Source organism: Saimiri boliviensis, chromosome 3 (assembly GCF_048565385.1).
Source record: "Saimiri boliviensis isolate mSaiBol1 chromosome 3, mSaiBol1.pri, whole genome shotgun sequence".
Lineage (NCBI taxonomy): Eukaryota > Metazoa > Chordata > Mammalia > Primates > Cebidae > Saimiri > Saimiri boliviensis.
The window spans coordinates 36534880-36559368 of NC_133451.1; the positions used below are offsets into that span (position 1 = coordinate 36534880).

Below are 24489 nucleotides of genomic sequence, written 5' to 3' on the forward strand. Positions count from 1 at the left end.
CATGCTGGTCTCGAACTCTTGACCTCGTGATCTGCCCGCCTCAGCCTCCTAAAGCGCTGGGATTACAGGCATGAGTCACCATGCCCGGCCCCGTTAGTCATTAATTTCTTAAAGGATCTTTCAGAGTAGACACCCTAGGATCAGGACATGAGAGCTGAACTCTAAATGGTGCTTTACATTCAGTTAATTTAATTTAATTTAATTTAATTTAATTTACTGTGCCTCCTTAATGCAAAAAGAAGCAATAATAGAGTAAAGTTTTATCAGGTTATGATTTTTATTTCTTGTCATTTTTCTCATAGGAAGAAGTATGCTTACAGAATGATTCCTGTAACATTTTTAAAGTTTAGGGTAGCAGGGGTATTCGGACTCTCAGTTTGTTTTGTTTTATTTGTGAGTCTGATCACACAGCAATGCAGTCCAGATGGCTAGAAGTAAATCTCACCTATCAGGATGGATCACCTCAGCTTACCTTTCTCTTAGCTTTTGTTTGCTAAATTTCACTTCTGGAGCTGGTCTTGGTTGGTGTCATGTATTATCTAAGAGGGGAAAGATCTCTTTGAGTTCTTAAGGAGCTGAATGTTTTTAAAGACTACCATATGCTCGATTCTTGAATAAATAATCTTTTATTTTCAAACTCCTTTTCAGACGTTATCTTTTGCTCTGGCTGACAAAATCAAGGCCAGAATTGTGTTAGCAAATGACCCGGATGCTGATAGGCTTGCTGTGGCAGAAAAGCAAGACAGGTAAAATTAACTGTGATTACCTATATTGTAGAAAGTATAAAGGATGATCTCTTCATTGGTAAAATGTTCCTGGGGAGACAGTACCTATTTGGAAACATATCCCATTTATTTTGCAAATGATCATTTCACTAAACCTCCTGTGGAGTCTTCTAATGGGGAGAGGTTACTTGATTGGCAAGCATAATCCAGAGTAAATCAACCCAGTGTATATTTCAAATCAAAAATCCTATTTGGGAGCTTCTCATTTTGTGACTGATTTTTATTATAAGTAATGTCTCACTGTCTGATGAGGGTAAAGTACTTTGGTGCTTGCTGTGTGCTTCAGTATTTGCTGAGGGGTTTGGGAGGGAGCTGTACCTTCAAGCAGATGCTGAATTTAGTTTGGACAGACCAGAGAGGAATTCCTGTGGGGCATCACCACAGTATTTAAGACGGGTCTAACCAGAGAGTTTGTACAAAGGAGAAGTATGTACGTGGGAGCTAAAGTTGAAAGGTAGGCAGGGTCCAAGCAATCCTGGGTGTCAAGTACCCTACGTGATGTTTTGGGGGCAGGAGGGTGCTGCTGTTAAAAGGATAGAGTTTTCGATTATGATAAAACAGGTTCAATTCTGTATCATTGTTGAGAAAGGTAAGCTAAGTTGATACGTCCTTTTAAGTAAGATTTACTTCTAGCTATCTGGACTACCGAAAGGAGCAGAAATCACACAACTTTTCTCTGATGTTCTGACCATTTAGGACCAAGCTAGATCTGAAGGGGTACTGAGATGTCCCCTCTCAGAGTCAGCAACACTGACCAGTCCAGAAATTGAGATAGCAACACTCACTGTATACATGAGGGATCTTGCCAGCATATCTGTTATATTTAAAACCAAAGGCTTTGCAAAAGATTCATATAGAGGCATTGTGTGTCAATGTCTGACATACTTATTTCACAGTCTTCGAAGACAGTTCAGGCAAACTGGCTGATATATATGGTAGCTGCTCAGATGTTTGTAAAACGGCACTTACATTTTTGCTCAGTTATTTAAAGATGATGAATAACAAGAACAGCCTTGCAGAAAATACTTAGAGGCTTTGTTTGCTGAATTGTTCTATCCCCATGGTACTCTAGTGTCTTCCTTAAGATCATGGAAATGAATCGATGTTGTTGTTTCTTTTCTTTCAGTGGTGAATGGAGAGTGTTTTCGGGCAATGAGTTGGGGGCCCTCCTGGGCTGGTGGCTTTTTACATCTTGGAAAGAGAAGAACCGGGATCGCAGTGCTCTCAAAGACGTTTACATGTTGTCCAGCACCGTCTCCTCCAAAATCTTGCGGGCCATTGCCCTAAAGGAGGGTTTTCATTTTGAGGTAAGGAGTTCCTGGGACTCGCTCATTTTCCTTTCATCTGCTCCATAGAAGATCTAAGGCCTGTCTTTCTGTTTTGGATTATCCTTTCAGGAAACATTAACTGGCTTTAAGTGGATGGGAAACAGAGCCAAACAGCTAATAGACCAGGGGAAAACTGTCTTATTTGCATTTGAAGAAGCTATTGGTAAGAAGCGATCGTGAAAGTGAAGGCATTGGTTAAAAAGGAAAAGGAAAAGGTTTGGATTGGGATTCAAAAGGTGCACAGTGAAACAGTTTATTTTGCTTCTCCAGTACTCAGGTTGAATGTTGGAGTGTCCTACTCCAAAACTGACATCTCAGGTAATTTACAGCCAAAAGGAATGTCTTGAAAATAACCAAGTCAATCATGTCAGACTCCTTTGGCCAGATGACTAAAAACAGTGAGATGTGATGCTTGGCTGCTGGTACATGTATTTTGAGAGTTGTGACGTTTCCCCACTGTGGCGTTTAATATCCAGGCCTAAACACTGTGGTATTTAATGTACATCCTCCTCTGAGGATCTATGCTAAGGTCTGTCCAGAGGAAAGGGGAAGGAAGGCATGGTTTGCTGCTGTCATCAAGGTGATAGTCACCCAAAAGGATGACCCCGGTCCAGCCAGATTGACAGAAAAGCCCTTGTCCTAAACTGTCAATATAAATGAACAGCTATGGAAATTTGAAATTCACATTGTACCAAACGTTTTCAACTATCAATTTAGTAAAAAGTATACATTGGATTTATTTGTGTTCATTTGTATGTTCTCTGTAACACCAACACACACATGACTTAATGAACTGAACAAAGTGTCATCGCTCAGGTTCTGCTCTTTTATTGTCACATTTGGCAGACTTGTCTTTCTATAGCTTTTTATTTTAAAAAAGATTTGCTTACACTCATTTATCAAGTATTAATTGCATGTCTATTACTTAGTGACTCTAAAAGAAATAGATGACACTGACCTTATCCTATAGCAGCTTAGATAGATTTAGTTAAATAATCACACACGACAGTATAGGCCACATGTCAAAATGAATAATGTAACTAATAAATACTATTGGGATTCAGAGGAGAGACATACGTATTGACTAGGACAAGTAGAAACAATTTCATGAGCTGGAAGGAGTTGCATGACTAGGGAATAAGCACCATGTGGCCAGAAGGGAAAATCTTGCAGGTTCTTTAGCAAAAACTTCTTGAAGGCTTGCTATGTGCTAGGCACTGGGCTAAATTCTTAAACATAAGGTAGTTAATGAGAAACATGCATACACGCAGCACTGCACAATCTATAATATGCAATAGCCAGGATTCATACTCACATGTGGTTTTACACAGTATTGTACAGACGTATTTATAATGTGTGTTTCTGCAGGATACATGTGCTGCCCTTTTGTTTTGGACAAAGATGGAGTCAGTGCCGCTGTCATAAGTGCAGAGTTGGCTAGCTTTCTAGCAACCAAGAATTTGTCTTTGTCTCAGCAACTAAAGGCCATTTATGTAGAGTAAGTTGTTATTGACTGTTGGATTGAAATAATAGTTTGAAATGTTCTATTATATGCTTATGCATAAGATACTAATATTCTTTCCAGTGCTCTTATTTTGGTAATGAATTCTATTTCTTATAAAAACCAAGTAAGGCCAGACACAGTGGCTCACACCTGTAATCTCAGCACTTTGGGAGGCTGAGTTGTGTGGATCACCTGAGATCAGGAGTTCGAGACCAGCCTGGCCAACATGGTGAAATCATGTCTCTATTAAACATACAAAAATTAGCTGGGCATGATGGTGGGCACCTTGTAACTCCAGCTACTCAGGAGGCTGAGGCTGGAGAACTGCTTGAACCTGGGAGGCAGAGGTTACAGTGAGCCGAGATCACTCCATTACACTCCAGCCTGGGCAACAAGAGCAAACCTGTCTCAAAAAAAAAAAAAAAATTAAAAACACCAAATAAGAGATCACCTTTTCCTTTTGATACTTAACCACTTAGTAATTACCATTTCTGATTTCATTAACTCTTAACAAATGACAACAGAAAGAATGTGATTTTAAGTGTCCAATGTCAAAAAAGACTAAATGTCTTCATAATACATCTATTCACTTTTTGTAGCAGTTACTCAAGTCTGCCTTGCCCGTGTGGTACAAAAGCATCCAGAGACAATACAGAAAGTGACAGGTGTGACGTGGCTGTCTGCGCAAATGCAGGTGGAAGACCAGGCAGTCATTTGGTGATCCCCGGGGTAGATTGTTGGACCTCTTTTTTTTTTTTAGACAGAGTCTTGGTCTATCACCCAGACTGGAGAGCAGTGGCATGACCTCGGCTTACTACAGCTTCTGCCTCGGACTCCCGAGAAGCTGCGATTACAGGCTTGCCCATGCCAGCTAATTTTTGTAGTTTTAGTAGAGATGGGAGTTTCACCATGTTGGCCGGGCTGGTCTCGGAATCCTGACCTCAGGTAAACTGCCCACCTCGGCCTCCCAAAGTACTGAGATCACAGGCGTAAGCCACAGTGCCCAGCCTGGACCTCTTTTTAAATGGTCTTTTAAAAATTGTTTCTTTTGAGTTAGTTACGGCCATTACATTTATTTTATCATTTTTTTTTCTTTTCATTTTTTGAGATGGAGTCTCACTCTTGTTGCCCAGGCTGGAGTGCAGTGGTGTGATCTCAGCTCACTGCATCCTCCACCTTCCAGGTTTAAGAGATTCTCCTGCCTCAGCCTCCTGAGTAGCTGAGATTACAGGCATACACCACCATACCTGGCTAATTTTTGAATTTTTAGTAGATTCCAGGTTTCACCATGTTGGCCAGGTTGGTCTCCAACTCCTGACCTCAGTGATCTGCCCACCTCAGCCTTCCAAAGTGCTGGGATTATAGGTGTGAGCCACTGTGCCCAGCCATATTTCTTTTAGAATACACTGGTTGGCACATGTCCTGTGTCCACCCTGCAACATTATTTGTTCCTCGTATTGCATGACTTTGTATTTGTTTGATAGGTATGGCTACCATATTACCAAAGCTTCCTATTTTATCTGCCATGATCAAGACACCATTAAGAAATTATTTGAAAATCTCAGAAACTACGATGGAAAACATAATTATCCAAAAGCTTGTGGCAGATTTGAAATTTCTGCCATTAGGGACCTTACAACTGGCTATGATGATAGCCAACCTGATAAAAAAGCTGTAAGTAATGTCTTCTCTTATCAACTAACCTCTTTGCTATTTACCTTTTAAAATAATTTGAATACATTATTTAATCATACAATTAATTGAAGCTGATTTTAGGCACTTAGGCGTGATTATAAATAAGCTGTAAAAAAAATATATGGAAGCCAGGTGTGGTGGCTCACGCCTGTAATCCCAGCACTGTGGGAAGTTGAGGTGGGCAGATCAGTTGAGGTCAGGAGTTCAAGATGAGCCTCGCCAACATGGCAAAACCTGGTCTCTACTAAAAAATACAAAAATTAGTTGGGTGTGATAAGTTAAAAACCACAGGCTAGAGCTAAAAGAGATTCTACTAGGCTGGGTGCAGTGGCTCACACCTATAATCCCAGCACTTTGGGAGGCTAAGGTAAGTGGATCACTTGAGATGAGGAGTTCAAGACTAGCCTGGCCAACATGGTGAAACCCCATCTCTGCTAAAAATATAAAAATCAGCCAGGCATGGTGGTGGGCACCTATAATCCCAGCTACTTTGGAGAGTGAAGCAGAATTGCTTGAACCTGGGAGGTGGAGTTTGCAGTGAGCCAATATTGCACCACTGCACTCTAGCCTGAGCAGCAGAGCGAGACTTCATTCCCCGCCCCCCCCCAAAAGAGATCATACTAGTCATCTAAGCCTGTGTGGTCATTTAGTACCTTAGGCAGTAAGCGCTCAGAAGTGTGGAACCTGTCTATGGTCACAAAGGTTAGTTGGTGGTGGTCCAGGGAGAATCTGGGTTTTCTGACTCAGGATCCAGCATTTTCTCCCTGTCAGGAGTTCATGCACTTGCAGGAGCATCAGTAACCGAGAAGGCTGGTGAAAGCAGAGTGCTAGAGCCCACGCCTGGACTTTCTAATTCAGTAGGTCTGGGGTAGGGGCCAAAAATGTGCATTTCTAACAAGGTCCCAGGTGGTACTGATGCAACTGGTCCTCACTTTGAGAACCATTGTTTGCTTTCTAGTTACTCTGTTCTCTGAATGTATGGGAGCTGTTGGCTGTAAAGCCTGAGTTTGCATTCTTCATACCATGCAGATTCTTCAATAGAGTCAAAAGAAGACCCAAAGGTAGCAGAAGAGTGTTGCTGACTATGGCTGGGGCTTGGGGGAAGAAAGTAAGAATGTCCTTAGATTACTGGCCGGGCGTGGTGGTTCACACCTGTAATCTCCGCACTTTGGGAGGACGAGGCAGATGGATCACCTTGTGACCAGCCTGACCAACATGGTGAAACCCAGTCTACTAAAAATACAAAAATTAGCTAGGTGTGGTGACATGTGCCTATAATCCCAGCTACTAGGGAGGCTGAGGCCTGAGGATTGCTTGAACCCAGGAGATGGAGGTTGGAGGTTACAGGGAGCCAAGATCACGCCATTGCACTCCAGCCTGGGTGACAAAGTGAGATTCTGTCTCAAAAAAAAAAAAAAAAAAAAAAGTGAATATCCTTATGAGATGTTAGGCATGTTCTTTGATATTTGCCTTTTTATATTTTTCGTTTTCATCTGCACACAACATATTTTTAAAATATAAATAGTAAGAAAAAGCTTATGATAAAACATGGCGGTCCCACCCGGGCCACCTCACTGCTGTGCCACCAAGACTAGATATGTAAATAACATGCTTATATAGTGATGTTTTGACATATTACTTTTACAGTTTGTTCATTTTCTTTTTCGGAGATAAAGATTTCGTTCTTGAGGTCAGGCGTGGTGGCTCACACCTGTAATCCCAGCACTTTGGGAGGCCGAGGCGGGCAGATCATGAGGTCAAGAGATTGAGACCATCCTGGGCATTATGGTGAAAATCCATCTCTACTGAAAAATACAAAAATTAGCTGGCCATGGTGGTGAGTGCCTGTAGTCCCAGCTACTCAGGAGGCTGAGGCAGGAGAATCGTTTGAACCTGGCAGGCAGAGATTACAGTGAGCTGAGATCTCGCCACTGTACTCCAGCCTGGTGACAGAGTGAGACTCCGTCTCAAAAAAAAAAAAAAAATTTAGTTCTTACACTTTCTAGATTCAATATTCCCCTTCTCCCCATCATCACGATATGTTTATGCCACAGCTTTTGGTTAAATCAGATTCCCTGCATTTATTATGACTAGTAACTGCAGTTGCCTGCTAACTAAGTAGTATATTTTTATTAGGTTTCCCTAATTTGTATAGAGAATTATACTCCCTGTAACTTTTATTTTATTTTTTGAGACAGGGTCTTGCTGTGTCACTTAGGCTGGAGTGAGTGGCACGATCACAGCTCTCTCTAACCTTGACCTCCCAGGCTCAAGTGGTCCTCCCACCTCACCCTCCTGAGTAGCTAGGACCAAGGGTATACCATCATGCCCGGTGTTTTTGTTGTTGTTGAGATGAGTCTCTCCCTATGTTTCCCAGGCAGGTCTCAAGTGATCCTCTTGCATTAGCCTCCCAAATACTGGGATTACGGGTGTGAGCCACTGCGCCTGCCTTATCTCATGTAATAATAGTTGCTTTGTTCTTCCATTTGCCTGGATTTCTACGTATCTGTCAGTAGTTTCTCCCAAATCCTTTAAATGCCTCTCAGTAGGGTTTTCCCAGTCCATTTCCAGTGGCCGCCCTCCTGGTTCCTCCACCTGGACAGGGCCAGCTGCTTTCTGGGTTGGGTGCACAGCTGTCATCCTTGGAATGTCCTTCTCCAGGGTTGAGTCCCTTGCTCTTAGACCTCATGGCCTCCTCTTTCCATATTTATTTTCCTAGATCACATCCTCTACTCGCTTTTTGAGAAAAATTAATTAGGAAGTAAGTTTTTGGTGACATTTAGGTCTGAAAATGCCTTAGTCTATCCTCACACTTCATTGACGCAGCGTTGAAAGCGTTGCTGTGTTACCGTTGGGCTTCCAGCATTGCTGTGGAGCCTCCAATCCTTTCTTTTTCAGCAGATAGTTGAGGCCTATTATATGCTACACGTAAGGTTATTGATGCTCTACCTATTCAGTCCTTTCCATGCAATTGGTTTTGTTTGTTTTTTCTTCTAGGAAGATTTTAGGAACTTTTCTCTAAACTTCAGGTTCTGAAATTTCACAGTGATACGCTGTGGTGTGGGTCCCTTTTTATTCATGTTTCTGGATACATGGTCTGTAGAATCATTTATTTCAGTTCTGAGAAGTTTTCTTGATTATGTATCAAGAAAGGGTGCTGATTGTTTGATTTTTTAAAATAATCACCTCCCCTGCATTTTCAGTTATTTATTTATTTATTTATTTATTTATGTATGTGTGTATGTATGTATTTATGAGACGGAGTCTCACTCTTTCGCCCAGGCTGGAGTGCAGTGCAGTGGTGTGATCATAGCTCACTGCAACCTTGATCTCCTGGGCTCAAGCCATCCTCCTGCTTCAGCCTCCTGAGTAGTTGGGACTACAGGTGTGTGCCACCATGCCTAGCTAAGGTTTTTTAGTTTTAGTAGAGACAGGACCTTGCTGTGTTGCCCAGGCCGATTTTTTTTTTAATGTAAACAATGTCTTACCGTTCTAAGGATTATAGACCTAATTATAGCTTTTAAAAAATACAGATCTTCTTCTACATTCTCTTTGTCTCTACCAAGTTCTTTTTATTCTGTTTGTTTCGGACTTTGTCTTTTATTTGATGTTTTTCCCCAAAAGTCTGATGATCTTTAATTATCTTTTGGGCACATAACAGCTGATTGAAAATTCGGTGTACATGTGCAGATCAAATGACATTACTCAGAGCAGGTGTCCCCTAACTTTTTACACAGGTGGTCAGTTCACTGTCCCTCAGACCGTTGGAGGGCCGCCACATACTGTGCTCCTCTCACTGACCACCAATGAAAGAGGTGCCCCTTCCTGAAGTGCGGCGGGGGGCCAGATAAATGGCCTCAGAGGGCTGCAGTTTGGGGATGCCTGACTCAGAGGATACTGAGAGCAACTTAACTTTATAACGAGATCCCCCATCTGATTTAATGAGACCTTAATCACCTACCCAAAGATTCTAAGATGAGATGCACAGGCTCTGGAGGCATGACGGGGCGGAGCTGAGGGTGTCAGCCTGAGAGCTTTTACTTGATCCCTCAGTTTTCACCATGCCCTGCCCACGGTCCCCAGCTCCTGAATGTTTCTGGTTTAATTTCCAGAGAATTTAAACTGTCTCCTGCAGAAATAGAGAAGAAGTGGTTCTGTGACCACGTGGGCTGAGGGAAGGGAACCCGGAGGGTCTAAGAGCATCTTTCAAATGCTGTTCTTGCTTTCCACCCCTGCCTCACACCTGCCTTTTGCAGTACCTGGTGCCTCTGGTTCTTGAACCTGGCCAGGATTCTACAGAGCACCTTGCCTCAGTTCTCATCCCTGACTCCTTTTGCAGGCACTCAGATTTCATTCTCTGGGTCCCACCGGGTTGGTGCTGTGCCTCCATCTGTTTTCTGACTTGAACCATTGGTCGGCAGCCCCATCAGCTGCTAGCTCCTCTTTGTCTCTTTGCCCATGTGTTTATGCTATTTAAAGTACCTCTGTAATTTTAATAGTTTTGGGACCTATCAAATATAAATATACCATTTCCTCAAGACCATTTTTCTTCTCTAATCAATAAATTTGTTTGGCCTTTATTTTCTTACAGAAGCTTTCTTTTTTTGAGACATAGTTCCACTCTGTTGCCCTGGCTGGGTGGGGTGCAGTGGTGCAATCTCGGCTTACTGCAACCCCAGGTTGCAGTAAGCGATTCTCCTGCCTCGGCCTCCTGAGTAGCTGAGATTACAGGCGCCTGTCACCATGCCCAGCTAATTTTTATATTTTTAGTAGAAAGGGGGTTTCACCATGTTGGCCAGGCCGGTCTCCAACTCCTGGCTTCATGTGATCTGCCCGCCTCAGCCTCCGAAAATGCTGGGATTGCAGGTTTGAGCCACCGTGCTCAGTCTGGAAGCTTTATTTTTTTTAAAAAATCTCCTCGTGGACTTTTCTTTGCAAAGATTCACTTTGTAACAGTAAAATATGGTCTAGTTTTTTTCTTTTTTGTAGTGTATTATTAATCTATTTAAATCTATTGCAAAATGATGTGTTTTAATAAAACTTTAATAACTTCAATAGAACTAGGGAAGTAAAAGCTAATACACAAAGTTACTTAATTTTCTTTTTTAAAATGAATTTAGTTATGTTAATTCACAAATAAAAATTCTATGTATTTACAATGTACAATCTGATGTTTTTAAATAATGTATACATTGTGATGGCTAAATCAAGTTAATTAGCATGTATTACCTCACATACTTACATATTTGTAGTGAGAACACTTAAAATCTACTCTCTTAGCAATTTTCAAGTATGCAATACATCATTATTAGCTGTAGTCACCATATTGTACAATAGATCTCTCGAACTTTTCTTCTGTCTAACTGAAACCTTATGCCCTTTGACCAGCATCTCCCCAAACTCCCCCTCCCTTACCCCCCCCCCCCCCCCCCTCGCCATCAGCCTGGTAACCACTACTCTACTCTCTGCCTCTGTGAGTTCAACCTTTTTGGATTCCACATATAGGTGAGATCATGCAGTATTTATCTTTCTGTGCCTAGCTTATTTCACTCAACATATAATGTCTTCCAGGTTCATCCATATTGTTGCCAGTGACAGGATTTCCTTCTCTTTTAAGGCTGAATAGTATTCCATGTAGTATACCACATTTTCATAAATTATTGTTATTTAGTATTTCATTCTTTTAGAGTACATTTTCTATTTCCTCCAAAATGTTTTTCTTTTCTAACCAATAGATTCATTTGGCATTTATTTTATTTTATTTTTATTTTCTTACTTAATCAAGGGAAGATATTGGTTAGGGCAGAATCGTCTATGTTACTATTTAAATTTATAATGTGTGCGTTCATTCCTAGGTTCTTCCCACTAGTAAAAGCAGCCAAATGATCACCTTCAGTTTTGTTAATGGAGGCGTGGCCACCATGCGCACCAGTGGGACAGAGCCCAAAATCAAGTACTATGCAGAGCTGTGTGCTCCACCTGGAAACAGGTATGACGTGGGTGGCGGCTGGTGAGATTTTTACTCCCCAGACTTCTAACTGGTGCTATTCAAATAAGTAAAATATTCCATGTAGTTTAATTAGAAATGCTGTTTCGGAACCTGCACTAATACGGTGATATTAACAGCCAGTCTGAGCATCCAGGAAAAAGCATACTTTTTACTTTCTTACTTTTGTCCTAACTTTCTTTGTTCGGGAAAATTTTATCCTTATTTCAGTGTAGTAATAAAAGTGCCTTTTTCTAAACACTTTTCATTGGTGGCTAGCACCAGTGAGATTTTCTCTTTTTCTCAAATTTCAGTCTTCCTATGGCTCTGATAAAATAAATTATAATCCATTCTACATGCATTCAAGAAATGTCTTTGAGTACCCATTGTACACAGGTCGGTGCTGGGTTCTGAGGGGGCGCAGAGTGCCTCATCAGAGAGAGTCCTTGCTGCCAAAGCACTGATGGGCTGGTAGCTTCAGGTTGAAGTTTCTGTGATTTGGTAAAGAGTTTGAGTTGGTTAGTCTCTAACAACTTAACATTTTGCACCTTAACAAGCTCAGTGCATGTCCTTAGTGTGTGTAAATGGGATGCTGCATGCCTATCCAGCATGTAGTTAACCGGCACTTCCCTATTCAGAATACAGTTGAAAATCAGGAAATGTTTTTGTAAAAGATGAATTAAGTCAGTGCTGTCTGATGGCACTAAAATTCAATCCACAGATGCAGTTTTTGATTTTCTACTTGTCACCTTTTAAGAGTAAAAAGAAACAGATGAAATTAATTTCAATAATTTATTTTACTTAATCTAATATAGCCAAAAAATCATTACAACATGTAAGCAATGAAAATAATATTAATTAGATGTTTTATGATTTTTTTTTTTTTTTTGCTTTGGAAGTCCTCAAAATTGATTCTGTAATTTTACACTTACAGTGTGACAAACCAAAGTTTTGCTCATAGAAAATTTTTTCCAGCCTTGTGAATCAAACTTGAATTTTGTGCAAATAAAAGAAGATGAAAATTCCTGAGCATCTTAAATTGCCAAGCTAGTAGCACATTAATATAGCAAATTAGAGGAATGGAGAAAGAATTGTAACTAACTTTCCTTAGACAAGGGGAAGGAAATGTTAAAACAAAACAACACTATAAAACATGGACACAAGAGCTTAGAAAGCTCACCACTCTATATGTTTATCATGAGGGAAATAGCATTCTATATCCAAATGAGCCCAGAATACAGCTCCAGTCCAACAAAGTCATGCTTATGGCTCTCAAATGTCAGATGTTCAATAAAGACATATTTAAGAAGTCTTGGGACTGCATAATATCTTTTCACTATGGATTTCCATTCAAAACCTTTTTATGCTTAAAGTGTAAAAACTCAACTATTAAGTGAACATATAAAAGTTCATTTTCTAAGAATTCTGGATTACCAGTATTTTATTGTAATATTATACAAGAATTGTGTTTTCATGTGCATTCGATAATAAGCTCTTTGCTGCTTTGTTGCGTATAGTTTTTCATAAACATTTCTTCATAATTCTTTCTCATTTAGTGTTTTCTTCTTTTAAAAACAGATGGACAGTCCAACTTAAGGATCTCCTTTTTCTATATCTTTGTCCTTTTCATTATCTGATGAAAATATATCATATTTCAGAAAGCTTTCCTTTATAATAATGACACTTTAAATGTTTAAGTCTTTATGGTATTAAAATTTTTCACATGGCTTACTGAGTGGACTTAAATTCAAATACTAACTTATAAATTAATTTTTAAAACCTTTGAAAATTTGTCCTTGTATTTTATTTATTGAAACATTGCTTCCATTTATTAAATGAGACGTTAAGCACTGTGTCAGTTGATTGATCTGTGGTGAGGGTTTAAGCAAGGCACCAGCATACCTAATGTACGGCAGCAATAAAGTTTGTTGTTGTTGTTGTTGTTGTTGTTGTTGTTTGAGACAGGGTCTCTCTTTGTTGCCCAGGCTGGAGCGCAGTGGTGCAGTCTTGGCTCACTGTACCTCCACCTCCCGGGTTCAAGTGATTCTTGTGCCTCAGCCTCCTGAGTAGCTAACATTACACCCAGCTAATATTTTTGTATTTTTTTTTTAGTAAAGACAACATTTTATCATGTTGGCCAGGCTGGTCTCAAAATCCTAGCGTCAAGTGATCCACCAGCCTCAGCCTCCCAAAGTGTTGGAATTACAGGCATGAGCCACTGCACCCGGCCAGCAGTAAAGTCTTGACTAAGATTTTCTTCTTTCCTGAAAAGCTTAAATATTATTAATGTGCTTTTATGTCGTGGATTTCAGTTATTCATAGAATTTCATGACCTTCTAATCAACTAAGATGGAAAATCCTTTTTAAGTATGTACTGCTTTAAAAATACTTTTTTGTCAGGGGAGATGTCTTTAGTTTTGTCCAACTTTCTGTTTTGAACAATTTTAAACCTACAGAAATGTTGGAATAAGAATGCAGTGAATACCCACATGCCCTTCACTTAACCAGACTTTTTATGTAAAGAGCCAGATAGTAAATATTTTAGGATTTGCAGACCATATGGTTTCTGTCACCATTACTCAGCTCTACTAATGTAGTAAGAAAGCAGCCATATGCATAAAGGAATGGGCATGGCTGTGTTCCAGTTTTACTTGACATGAACCACAGTTTGTTGACCCCGATCCAGACTCAGAAACTGCTAACATTTTGCAGTATTTGCTCTCTCACTACATGTGTTATGTATTTGAGGTTTTTTTGAACCATTTGAAAGACTGTGATACTTCATGACGCATCATAAGACCGCATGATAGTTCACTCGTAATATTTCAGTATGTGACTCTTAAGAACAAGAACATTCTCTTAATATCTTAAGGCAAATAAATAATAATGGTACGAGGCAGGGTTCCAGTGAACCAACAGAACCAACAGAATGTATCTACTAAGAGATTTTTTGCAAGGAATCAACTTGTACAATTGATGGTGGGGCTGGCTTGGCAAATCTGAAATCCACAGGGCAGGCTGTCCAGAAAGGGACCCTGTAATTCACAGGTATGGGTTAAAGTTGGGGAGAGAGAGCATGGGGAGAAATGCCAGTTACAGATGATGGGGAGAAAGGCAGCAAATCACACTGCCATGTGTGTACCTATGCAACAGTCTTGCATGTTCTTCACATATACCCCAAAACCTAAAATACAATTAAAAAAAAAAGTTGCAGTCTAGAGGTGGAATTATTCACGAACACCTTAGTTGCGCTCCTAATGCTTTTCAGGTAGAATCTAGCCCACCTACACTTTCTAGGATAATCTCCTTTCCTTAAAATCGACTGATTATAGATGTTAATCACACCTACAAGATACCTTCACAGCATCACAACATTACTGTTTGAATAACTGGAGACAGTAGCCTAGCCAAATTGACATGTAAATCCAAACATTCCCAAAAGTCAGCAAAATAGCTGTTTTCTCCTGATCTATAATCAAGAACACTGCATTTAGTTGTCATTTAGCTTAAATAGTTTTTCAGATTAGAGAAAAATAAATGCCTAATTACGCATGATACTTTCCTAGACACTCCAATAAAGAGATCCATCTAAATTTAGACTTTGCAGAAACAGAAATTTCTAACCCTTGTTTAAATGGTCATAGGATGTGTCCTCTTGCTTTTAAAGATGTTAAGTACTATTCTCAAACATTAAGTTAACAAATGGAACAGTTATTGATTAGGATGGAGAATAGTAAGATAAAACTTTGGTTTTAAGAATTATTATACCACGAAATCTTACACTGTAATACTGATTTCTTTTTCACATGTAAAAATGCAATATCAAAAATATCAATATATACATGAATCATAATGTTCACACATCATGATTAAAAAATGAACTTTAATAATAAATCAGTAATTAGTTAATTCAGTGAGTTTTAGTTTTAATTATACTTAAAAAAAAATTATTAGCTTATTGTGCCTTCCTGAGAACCGTTTTCTTCAAAGCACATTTACTGAGAAAGAGAAGAAAACTGAAATAATTCACATGAAGCATAAAGTAAAGCATAATTACTTTATATATTGCCAGTAGGGATAAAAATAATTATAATGATAGCTACATTTATTGAGGTCTTTGGGCCAGGTTTGGTGCTAATTACTTTATATAATTTATCACAATCTGTACAGCAACTCTCTTGAGAAGGTAAAGCCTTTATCCCAATTTTACAAATGAAGAATCTGCGCCTTAGAGAGGCCAAGCTATTTGCCCAAAGGCACACAGCTAGTAAGTATAGAGCCAGAATTCATGTCTACAATGAAATAGCTTGCTTTAGTAGTACTGTTTAGCTATTAGAATGTTGACATAATTTTAACTAATTATAGGGATTTCCATTAAAATAAACTTTGTATGTATTAAAGATGGTATGAAGAGTGTGAAGTAATGGGAAGTACAAAGGATTTAGTTTTTAAAATTCAGCTTTTTAGTATTAAGTACTTACAGTACTCACACTAGGCTACTTAAGATGCTGGAAATCTGTTATTTACCTTTCAAATGTTTGTATATAAATGAGTGTTTCCCACGGCCTTGAAAACTTGATTTTCTTAGAGGGATCTATCTCCCCAGATTCTTGTTTATACTTTAGTTGTGACTCTTTGGTTGTAGAAGTAGATTCATTATGATAAAACCACAGGGGTCTGATTTCTTGGTGTTTGACTCCTCAAACCTACCCAGAGGCTCCCCATTGCCGTCCATTCTAGGAAGGCCTTATAGAAGGTTGTAGCTTAGTCGCCAGTAGTTTCTGAGGGCAGACATGAGTGTCTGTATTCTGGGAGACTGAGGAGTTAACAGAGATGTTGCTTGTAAAAGTTTAGCAGGATTTAATGGCAACTGACATCATGAAAGTTTTCTCTACACCCTTAGGTACAAATATAGATCTTTTGGGATGTGAGGCCAAAAATTGTGTTGCTTATAAATTCTTAGAAGTGGAACAAAGGATAATTTTGTTTATAGTTCAAACCTTGGAAAAATCTTTGGGGAAAATAATGCATGCTGTCTCATGGGGTGTTTTGTCTAAGTCAACAGATGTGTTCCATGCTTAAGCCTCTGGAATTCTGTTTTTTCTGATTTAGTCCTCTTAAGGTTACATTTTAATGTCACTTGGGGAAATTAGGGTCAATAGGGGAAGCATTTAAACTGTGCTTTGGAATAATCCCTTGACCCTGATTTTTTTCCCTCTTATTTTCCAGTGATCCTGAGCAGCTGAAGAAGGAACTGAATGAACTGGTCAGTGCTATTGAAGAACATTTTTTCCAGCCACAGAAGTATAATCTGCAGCCAAAAGGAGACTAAATACTCCAGCCTTGGGTATACTTGCATTTACCTACAGTTAAGCTGAGTTTAACTTGTTAAGCAATATTTTTGAGGGCCAAATGATTCAAAATATTATAAGTATTTATATGTTTCACAAAGACGTACATTCCTCATTGTTTCATGTTTGATCTTTAAGGTAAAAAAAGAAAAGATGGCCAAACCCAGCAAACCAACATTCCTACTAAAAAGTTGAGCTTGGACATATTTTGAATTTTTTCAAATGAAGATTTTAAAACTAAAAAAATAATTTAAAAAAAAGATTGTAATTGATGTGCCTTAATTTGCATAAATCATAAATGTATGTCCTCTCTGTAATTCTTTTTATGTGTGCTTCAAATAGCCAGAAAACCTGTGCAGTTAGTAAATTCTGGGCTGTCATAATGTGGGATAGCCACTTTTTAGGTATATGTACACTTAGTTTCCATCAATTCCTTATAAAGTAAAATAAATTAACAGATCAAATGTCGTGTTCATCTTTGGGGAAAATATGATTTGCAGGAACCTATGAAGTGGAGCAAAAGATGCTTTAAAAAGAGGTTTTTTTGTCCTAGATATTTTTTAGTTCTATTCATGCATGTAGCATATTAGTACATTGTACATGTGCTAGGAAAAAACAGCTTCACTGTTTAATGTGTTGAAATTCATTTTATCTTTTTAAATCTGGAAACATGAACAGTTGTTTACTTGAAACTTGAAAGTCATGTATTCTGGTTTTTGTTTTTGTTTGCATTAGCACAATTTAATGTAATTCTTGGTTGGAGGCAGCAAGACCTGTGAGCAATAACTATTTACTTGACCCTGATTTTTTTCTCTTGTTCTTGTGTGGTCTAAAATCTAAGACTAGATTTTATTATGGTAGATTTCCTATGAGCAGATTTCTAATAATAAATAGATTTGTTATTTAATCTGTACCTTCTGTCTTCTCATAATTCGTGATCTTACAGCCTTCCAAAATGACACCAGTTGTTCACCCATGAACTAGGACCAAACTTTCTATGGATTTTACATTATTTCCTATTTTTAAAGCAAATGATTGCCATTACTATTATTACAGTTATCCTAAATAGTTATGAACAGTTTCAGAACAATGAAAAATTGTAATACTATGTGATAGTCATTTGTCTAAAGAACAAAATGTTTTTTCTATTTTAATCCTGTGTAGCTTGTGTCCTACCAGAACTCGTAAATCTGTAATATTCAATACATTGTACAAACTCTACAAACTGCTTCTTGGTAGAAGCCACATTTATGTTTATTTTACAGTGTTTTCTAGTGTCAAACTGTACTGTGGAGAAAAGAAATGTTAGGTCTGTGTTCTGTCTACATTTTTTGGCACACATGCCCTTTACCCTGTCATGGAGTTTGTTTCTGGAAATACAAAGTTGATTGAGACCCAATCGTGCTCTGATGGAACTCAGTCTAATTGGAGGGCTAATACGTAACAGCAATACTTACAAATTCTATCATAGGGTTTTTTTTTACAAGTATTCAGTGTTCAGAAATCTGAAGGAGGGATTCATGCTGCCCAGAGAAAGCCTCATAGATGAGGTGCTGAATGAGATGCTTCATCCTCAGGGATGAGGAGCAGCTGAAGACAGGAGAAGAAGCCCTCCGAGCACAGAGCACAGCACAGACAAAAATGTGGAGGTGCTGGCAAGTGGGGGTGGGAGAAGCAAGGGGAGACGGTGGAAACAGAAGCCAAGATGGAGACTTTAGAATGCATCCCACTTCTCTGCCACTCACATGAACAGATGGTTTCATTGGGCCTAGAGGGGATTCACCCAAACTCTATTTGTCTCGTCTGTATTTCTAAGAAATCACTCACCACGGCTGCTCATTAAGTATTTCTCAACTTCTTCCTGTTATGGGTTGTAGGGTAGCCCACCTGGTGCATAACGCTGGCAACAGTAAGGTCACTGGGTTTTTATCTTGGCCTATTGTGAACCAGCTCTGTGACCTGAGTCACCTCTCAAAGTCTCAATTTTTGTCATTGTTTTAAAAAGACGTTTTTAAGGGTGGTTTTCATTTCAAAGGAAAATTGAGAGGAGGGGACGGAAAAATTCCATAAGCCCCCCTGCCCCCACACATATGTTGCTTCCCTTATGACAAAAACCTCCACCAGAGTGATACATTTAGTATAATTGATGAACCCAAACACGTCATTATCTCTCAAACTATGGAGACTGGAAAGAAGATCAGGGGTTAGGAGGGAGGATGAATAGGCAAAGCACGGAGGATTTTTAGGGCAATAAAAATACTCTGACGTCATAGTGATAGATACATGTCATTACACATTTGTCCAAACCCTTAGAAGTACACCACCAAGAGTGAACCTGTATTTGTAGACTTTGGGTGGTAATTTTGGTTGTTTTTTTAATTTTTATTTTATTATTATTATTATTTTATATAGCCTACAGTACCTGGTATTCCCAGGCGTTCTCCCATCCAAGTGATAATTTTGTCATTTTTAAAATGAAGATATTGGCCGGGTGTGGTGGCTCATAGTTATAATTCCAGTATTTTGGGAGGCTGAGATAGGAGGATCACTTGAACCCAGGAGTTCAGTAACAGCCTGGGCAACATGGTGAGACCTCATATCTACAAAAAGTGAAAACTTACCTGAGCATGGTGGTGTGTTCCTGTGGTCCTAGCTACTTGGGAGCCTAGGAGGCTGAGGCTGCAGTGAGCCATGATCCACGACTGCACTCCAGCCTGGGTGACAGAGCGAGACCCTGTCTCAAAAAAAGTAAAGATATTTTACTAAATGGTCTCTGATGTCATTTCATCCTGCAGATCTCTACATTATATGGGAATCTGTAAAGGGCAATTGTAGTAACAATAAATCATTGGCAATTGTCTTTGGCATAATTCTTAGATTATCCTCTTTTTTTTTTTTCTAACCAAGTTTCGCTCTTGGAGCCCCAGCTGGAGTGCAATGGCACGATCTCAGCTCACTGTACCTCTGCCTCCTGGATTCAAACGATTCTCCTGCCTCAGCCTGCCGAGTAGCTTGAACTACAGGCATATACCACCACACCCGGCTAATTTCTTGGATTTTTAGTAGAGACAGGGTTTTACCATGATGGTCAGATTGGTCTCAAACTCTTGACCTCAAGTGATCCACCCACCTCAGCCTCCCAAAGTGCTGGGATTACAGGTGTGAGCCACCACACTTGGCCAGCTCACCCTCTTTTAAGATCCAATAGACAGGGGAAAAATACTTTGTACCAAAGAAGACAGGCTTGTGTTCCCATCTTGCTTTGTCTTGAAGCCTGAAGGGGATGTGTGCTGAAACTGGGGACGAGGAAGACAGAAGCTCATGGCATGCAGATTCTGGGAAAATGCTTTGCAGCGACGTGAGGCATGGTCACTGGCTGTGATAGGACTGAGAGCTGTCCCAGTGCCTTCTAATTGCTGAGTTATTTGGAGAAGCCTATTGATTGGAGTGTAGAAGGGGCAGCCCATTTTCTCTTGATGCCTTGGAAAGAACAGGCCCCAAGTTAAGTGTAGGAGACAGACTTGCAGGAGGAAAGAACTATTTTTACTTTTCTTCTTTGTGGTCTGTGAAGTAGCAGCTGTTTGTCTTTCCATTGGGAAACGTTGGGAGTACATCTCATTTATATATCTCATTGATTTTCCTCAATCATGATGGTAGTAAGAGAAAGCATTGCTATTTCGGTGGCATTGGAATCCCGTGTGGTTTTAAAAACAAATGCTTTAAGTGATGGAACAAATATGTGTGTCCTGTTTTGAAAAGGCTTTTGAAAGGATGGCCTGCATCTCAGTCATATTTAGGTTTTCTAAAATCCTAAAAGACTGTATCTTCAGAGCTATTTGTGCATTCATGTAGATGTCTACTGAGTGGGTTATGTTGAACCCTGTGAGGAGCCAGGCATTTTTCTGGATACTGCAATAAACATGGAGTCCTGATCTATAACATATCCTAGCAAGAGGAATGCACATGGACACAGATAATTCCAGTATAGTATGCTGCATTGAAATAGTCAAGAATTTAAACTATGGGCAAGGAGTTCTGTCATGTCCCCTTCTGTGCTTGTCTATTTCAAGGCTACTAAGTTCAAATTCCTAACCTTTGTGTTTAAAACCACATGGCTCTGGGAGGCTATTTACATATTATTCCCCTGGGTCATCCCTTTGTTTCATCCTTGCTACAAGCATATTTGTGTAGAGTTACTCAACCATTGAAAGCAAGATGTGCACTCTTAGGCAGATACCAAGCAAAGTTTAAAATAGCCTCACTTCTTCTATAGACTTCTCCATGCACTCAAAGCGTAGTGACTGCGCAGATTACTTGGAGGAGAAAGAAAACTGGAGAGGCAAGGCCCTCTAACACTTATTCTGAGGGTCAAGGTCATCAGGACGGAGAACGTATTGGAGAATATGGTGTTTTTCCACCTGGCTCTTTTGTGTGGATTCTCATTGAGAAGCAGAGCTGTCAGCCCCCTCCCGCTTGAGTCCAGGAAGGCCATTTTAGTGTTTGGCCCAAACCCGGTGCAGAATAAAGTTGGGTACACAGACCAGAGCCAGCTCCAGGTTTAAATAGCTTTTGAAACCGTTTCAAAATAGCATTGCGCAACTTCCCAAGGGAAGTTAGGGTTGCAAGTTACAGAGATGACAGAGCCCGATTATGTCCTTAAAATACATTGTTCTGAACTACTTCACCTTAACTGGAAAAAGGCAATTTTTAAAAAATCTCTAGGTGGCAGGAGTGAAATGGAGCTCCGTTTCTGAGAGGTGTTTCTTGGTTTAATAAAACAAGTAAACCGTAGGTGGGAGCTTGGACTAATTATCTCATTTATGAGCTCAACAGGCCTCCTTTTTTTTCTTTTCCTAGTTGGTTCATTCCCTGTGGTGTAAGGATTCTCTGCACTCTGAATGCTTTTTTATGTTCATGGCTTTCCTTGTCCTAAGGGCAGGGTGACAAGCGTCTCTGCCAAGCTTCATCCTTGTATCACCATTACCCTACTTGGACTTCCCATTCCAAAGTCCTCAAATTGCTTTAAATGCGGTCTGCCTCAAATTAGCTTTTCCCACCTCCCTACCCTGTAATCTACTCTGTACACCGACACTTCAAAATACCTGCCCAGGACCTTTGGTGATTTTTCACTTGTCTTTTTCTCATCATGAGAATTTATTCTTACTTACTATGGAGAATGTCATACCTATACAAATGATAGTACAATGGACACCCATGTAGCCATCACCCAGCTGTAGCAAAACTCAATTCATGACCAGTCTAGTTACATCTATATCCTCCTGAAATGAATCTGAAACAAATCCCAGCCCTGTCTTTGTTTCTGTAAGTATTTCAGTATTTATATCAGTAAATATTTCAGTATATGCGAAAGATCAGGACTTGTTCACACACACTGATAGAGGCAAGAGGCAGGCAAATGCTTAAGCAGAGAGGGGAGGCGCCCAATGAAACCCAACCTTCACGCCGGAAAGCGTACCAGGTAAATCCTCAGGCTGGATTGAAAACCTGCCTTCCCGTTTGATGAACTTTCCTCTGATTGAGCCCTATTTGTCACCTATTTTACTTATACCTACCCTTTCTTACCTGGTTTTCTACACTGCTGTGCCCACCTTTGAGTAGTGTCTTCACTTTGACCTTTGAATACTCACAAACCAATCAGCGCACACTCTCTATTCTGAGCCCACAAAAAAGCCCCAGGTTCAGCCATACTTGGGGGAACTTTCCTGTCTTCAGATAAGAGAACCACTCCCAGGTCCCCTGTTCTTGCTGAGAGCTTTCCCTTCACTTAATAAATTCTACTCCTCTCTTCGATGTCTGTGTGCCTAATTCTTCCCGATGGTGAGATAAGGACGTAGATGTAGTGAGCTAGGGAGCAAAAATTCTGCATCAACACAGCCATACTACCATCGTCCCTCCTAAAAAAGTTAACAATTCTTTAATATCATTAATTATTCAGTCAGTGTACCAATTTCCCCATTTGTCTCATATGTTTTGCTTACACTTTGCTTTAATCAGGGTTCAGATATTGTCCACTCACTGCATTTGATGGACTGGCCTTTGAAATCTCTTTCAATCTAAATGTTCTTCATCTCTTTTTACTTTTTCTTATAATTTAATCTAAACTACCAAATCATTCGTCCTTCAGAGTTTCCCGCGTTTTGGATTTTGCTGGTTGTCTCCTCATGGTGAGTTTAACATGTTCCTAGGTGCTCTGGATTTCCTGTATACTAGCACAACTTGATCAAGAAGCATGATTTGATTCAGGTTTGATTTTTTTTTTTTTTTTTTGCAAAAATGCCTGATGGGAGCAGAGGAGGGTGGCACTCCCACCATCTAGTTGTTTTCAAAGTGCCCAAGGATCAGTTATCAGTGGCCAGTGTGCCCTCCTCCTGCTTTTCCCTGTATAATGAAAGGGCAATGAGGTCAATGGCAATGGGAATCAGTTAAAAGAAAAGATGAACCGACGTGTCCAGCGTCGCTCACACAGAATACTGTCAGACCGAGGGAGGCAGGTCTCCCTTGGAAGTGGGCAGAAAGGGCTGATGAGCTATTTCAGACGGGCTTGGTAATTTACATCAACCTTGATGAACGAGTACTTAATGCTCTCAGATAGCTCTGTGGGACTTCAATCGTTTGAAGAAAATGATTTGTCACACCTTAGGCTCTTAGAGATTTCTTTTCACTGATTATTTACCTGTTCTAGAACAAAATTACATTTCTGTGTCAAGTTCTGCAGTTCAGCACACAAAGGAAGAAATGTGAGCAAGTTGTGAGAACCCACGAAGAGATCTGATGAAAACTTTGGGTGAGTGGATCAGCTGTGTGTTGGAGGCAACCACAGGTCATAGGCGACAGGTCAATCTTCCTTCAGATGGCACATGCTTTGGTGTGCCATTACTTTTGTTGATAAGACAGCAAAAGATTTAACTGATGATGAGTTTGTGCTGCCATTTTTTTTTTTTTTTTTTTTTTTTTTTTTGAGATGGAGTTTTGCTCTTGTTGCCGAGGCTGGAGTGCAATGGCACAAGCTCAGCTCACCACAACCTACCTCCTGGGTTCAAGTGATTCTCCTTCCTCAGCCTCCTGAGTAGCAGGGATTACAGGCATGCGGCACCATGGCTGGCTAATTTTTGTATTTTTAGTAGAGACAGGGTTTCTCCGTGTTGGGTAGGTTGGTCTCGAACTCCCAGCCTCAGATGATCCACCCACCTTGGCCTCCCAAAGTGCTGGGATTACAGGCATGATGTGCTGCTTTTGAGGATGAACTCACCTGAGAGCTACATCCTATGACTAGTCAGAACACAAAATTTATATTTAGGATCTTCTGTAAAAGGACATTGCACAGAAAGCTGTTGAACTGTGTGATAGCCATGAAGTCTGCCCTGGACTGTGCATTTCTGTGGCAAGCAACAGGCTGGAGTGATTCCACAATGTAAGACAAAGAAAAAGATTCCAAAAGACATCTGTGATATTACACAGTTTGGTCAGTGTTATTCTCTATCATCTATTTTCTATCCTCAGTTTCACCTCCTTCATCAATAACAAAAAATATTTGAGGCTTCTGCTTCTTTGAGAAATGCCAGTTAGCAGCACAAGCCAGAGGCTAGATAATGAGTGAAAACCTGAAATATTAGCAAAGCGTACTTCAAGTTGAATGGACTAGACTTGTAGATGAAAGAGACCCTGAACTTGTGGCCAAGGTATCCTTTTATTTGGGAGAATCTTGACTATCACAGTGATGAAAAAAATATTGGATGTATATTTCCTGAATTTAGAAAAATGGAAACGACGAAGGAGTTGAAATGTTATGCATTTGCTCACCAGTGGTAGCATACTACAC

General features: G+C 39.9%; 1 protein-coding gene across 2 annotated transcripts in view; it reads left to right on the forward strand.

The window, feature by feature from the left end:
* Window positions 1–17556, forward strand: part of PGM2 (phosphoglucomutase 2) — a 38137-nt gene extending 20581 nt beyond the window's left edge. The window contains exons 8-15 of one of the 2 annotated variants that reach the window (XM_010338181.3): window positions 649–746; window positions 1912–2092; window positions 2183–2276; window positions 3482–3611; window positions 5102–5291; window positions 11168–11301; window positions 16528–16645; window positions 16788–17556. In XM_010338181.3, coding sequence (XP_010336483.2) covers window positions 649–746; window positions 1912–2092; window positions 2183–2276; window positions 3482–3611; window positions 5102–5291; window positions 11168–11301; window positions 16528–16630 — 930 coding nt within the window. In that variant the 3' untranslated portion in view covers window positions 16631–16645; window positions 16788–17556. Of the gene's footprint in view, window positions 1–648; window positions 747–1911; window positions 2093–2182; window positions 2277–3481; window positions 3612–5101; window positions 5292–11167; window positions 11302–16527 lie in introns of both variants that reach the window. The other variant, XM_003927508.4, reaches the window with a different exon arrangement.
* Window positions 17557–24489: the final 6933 nt, after the last annotated feature.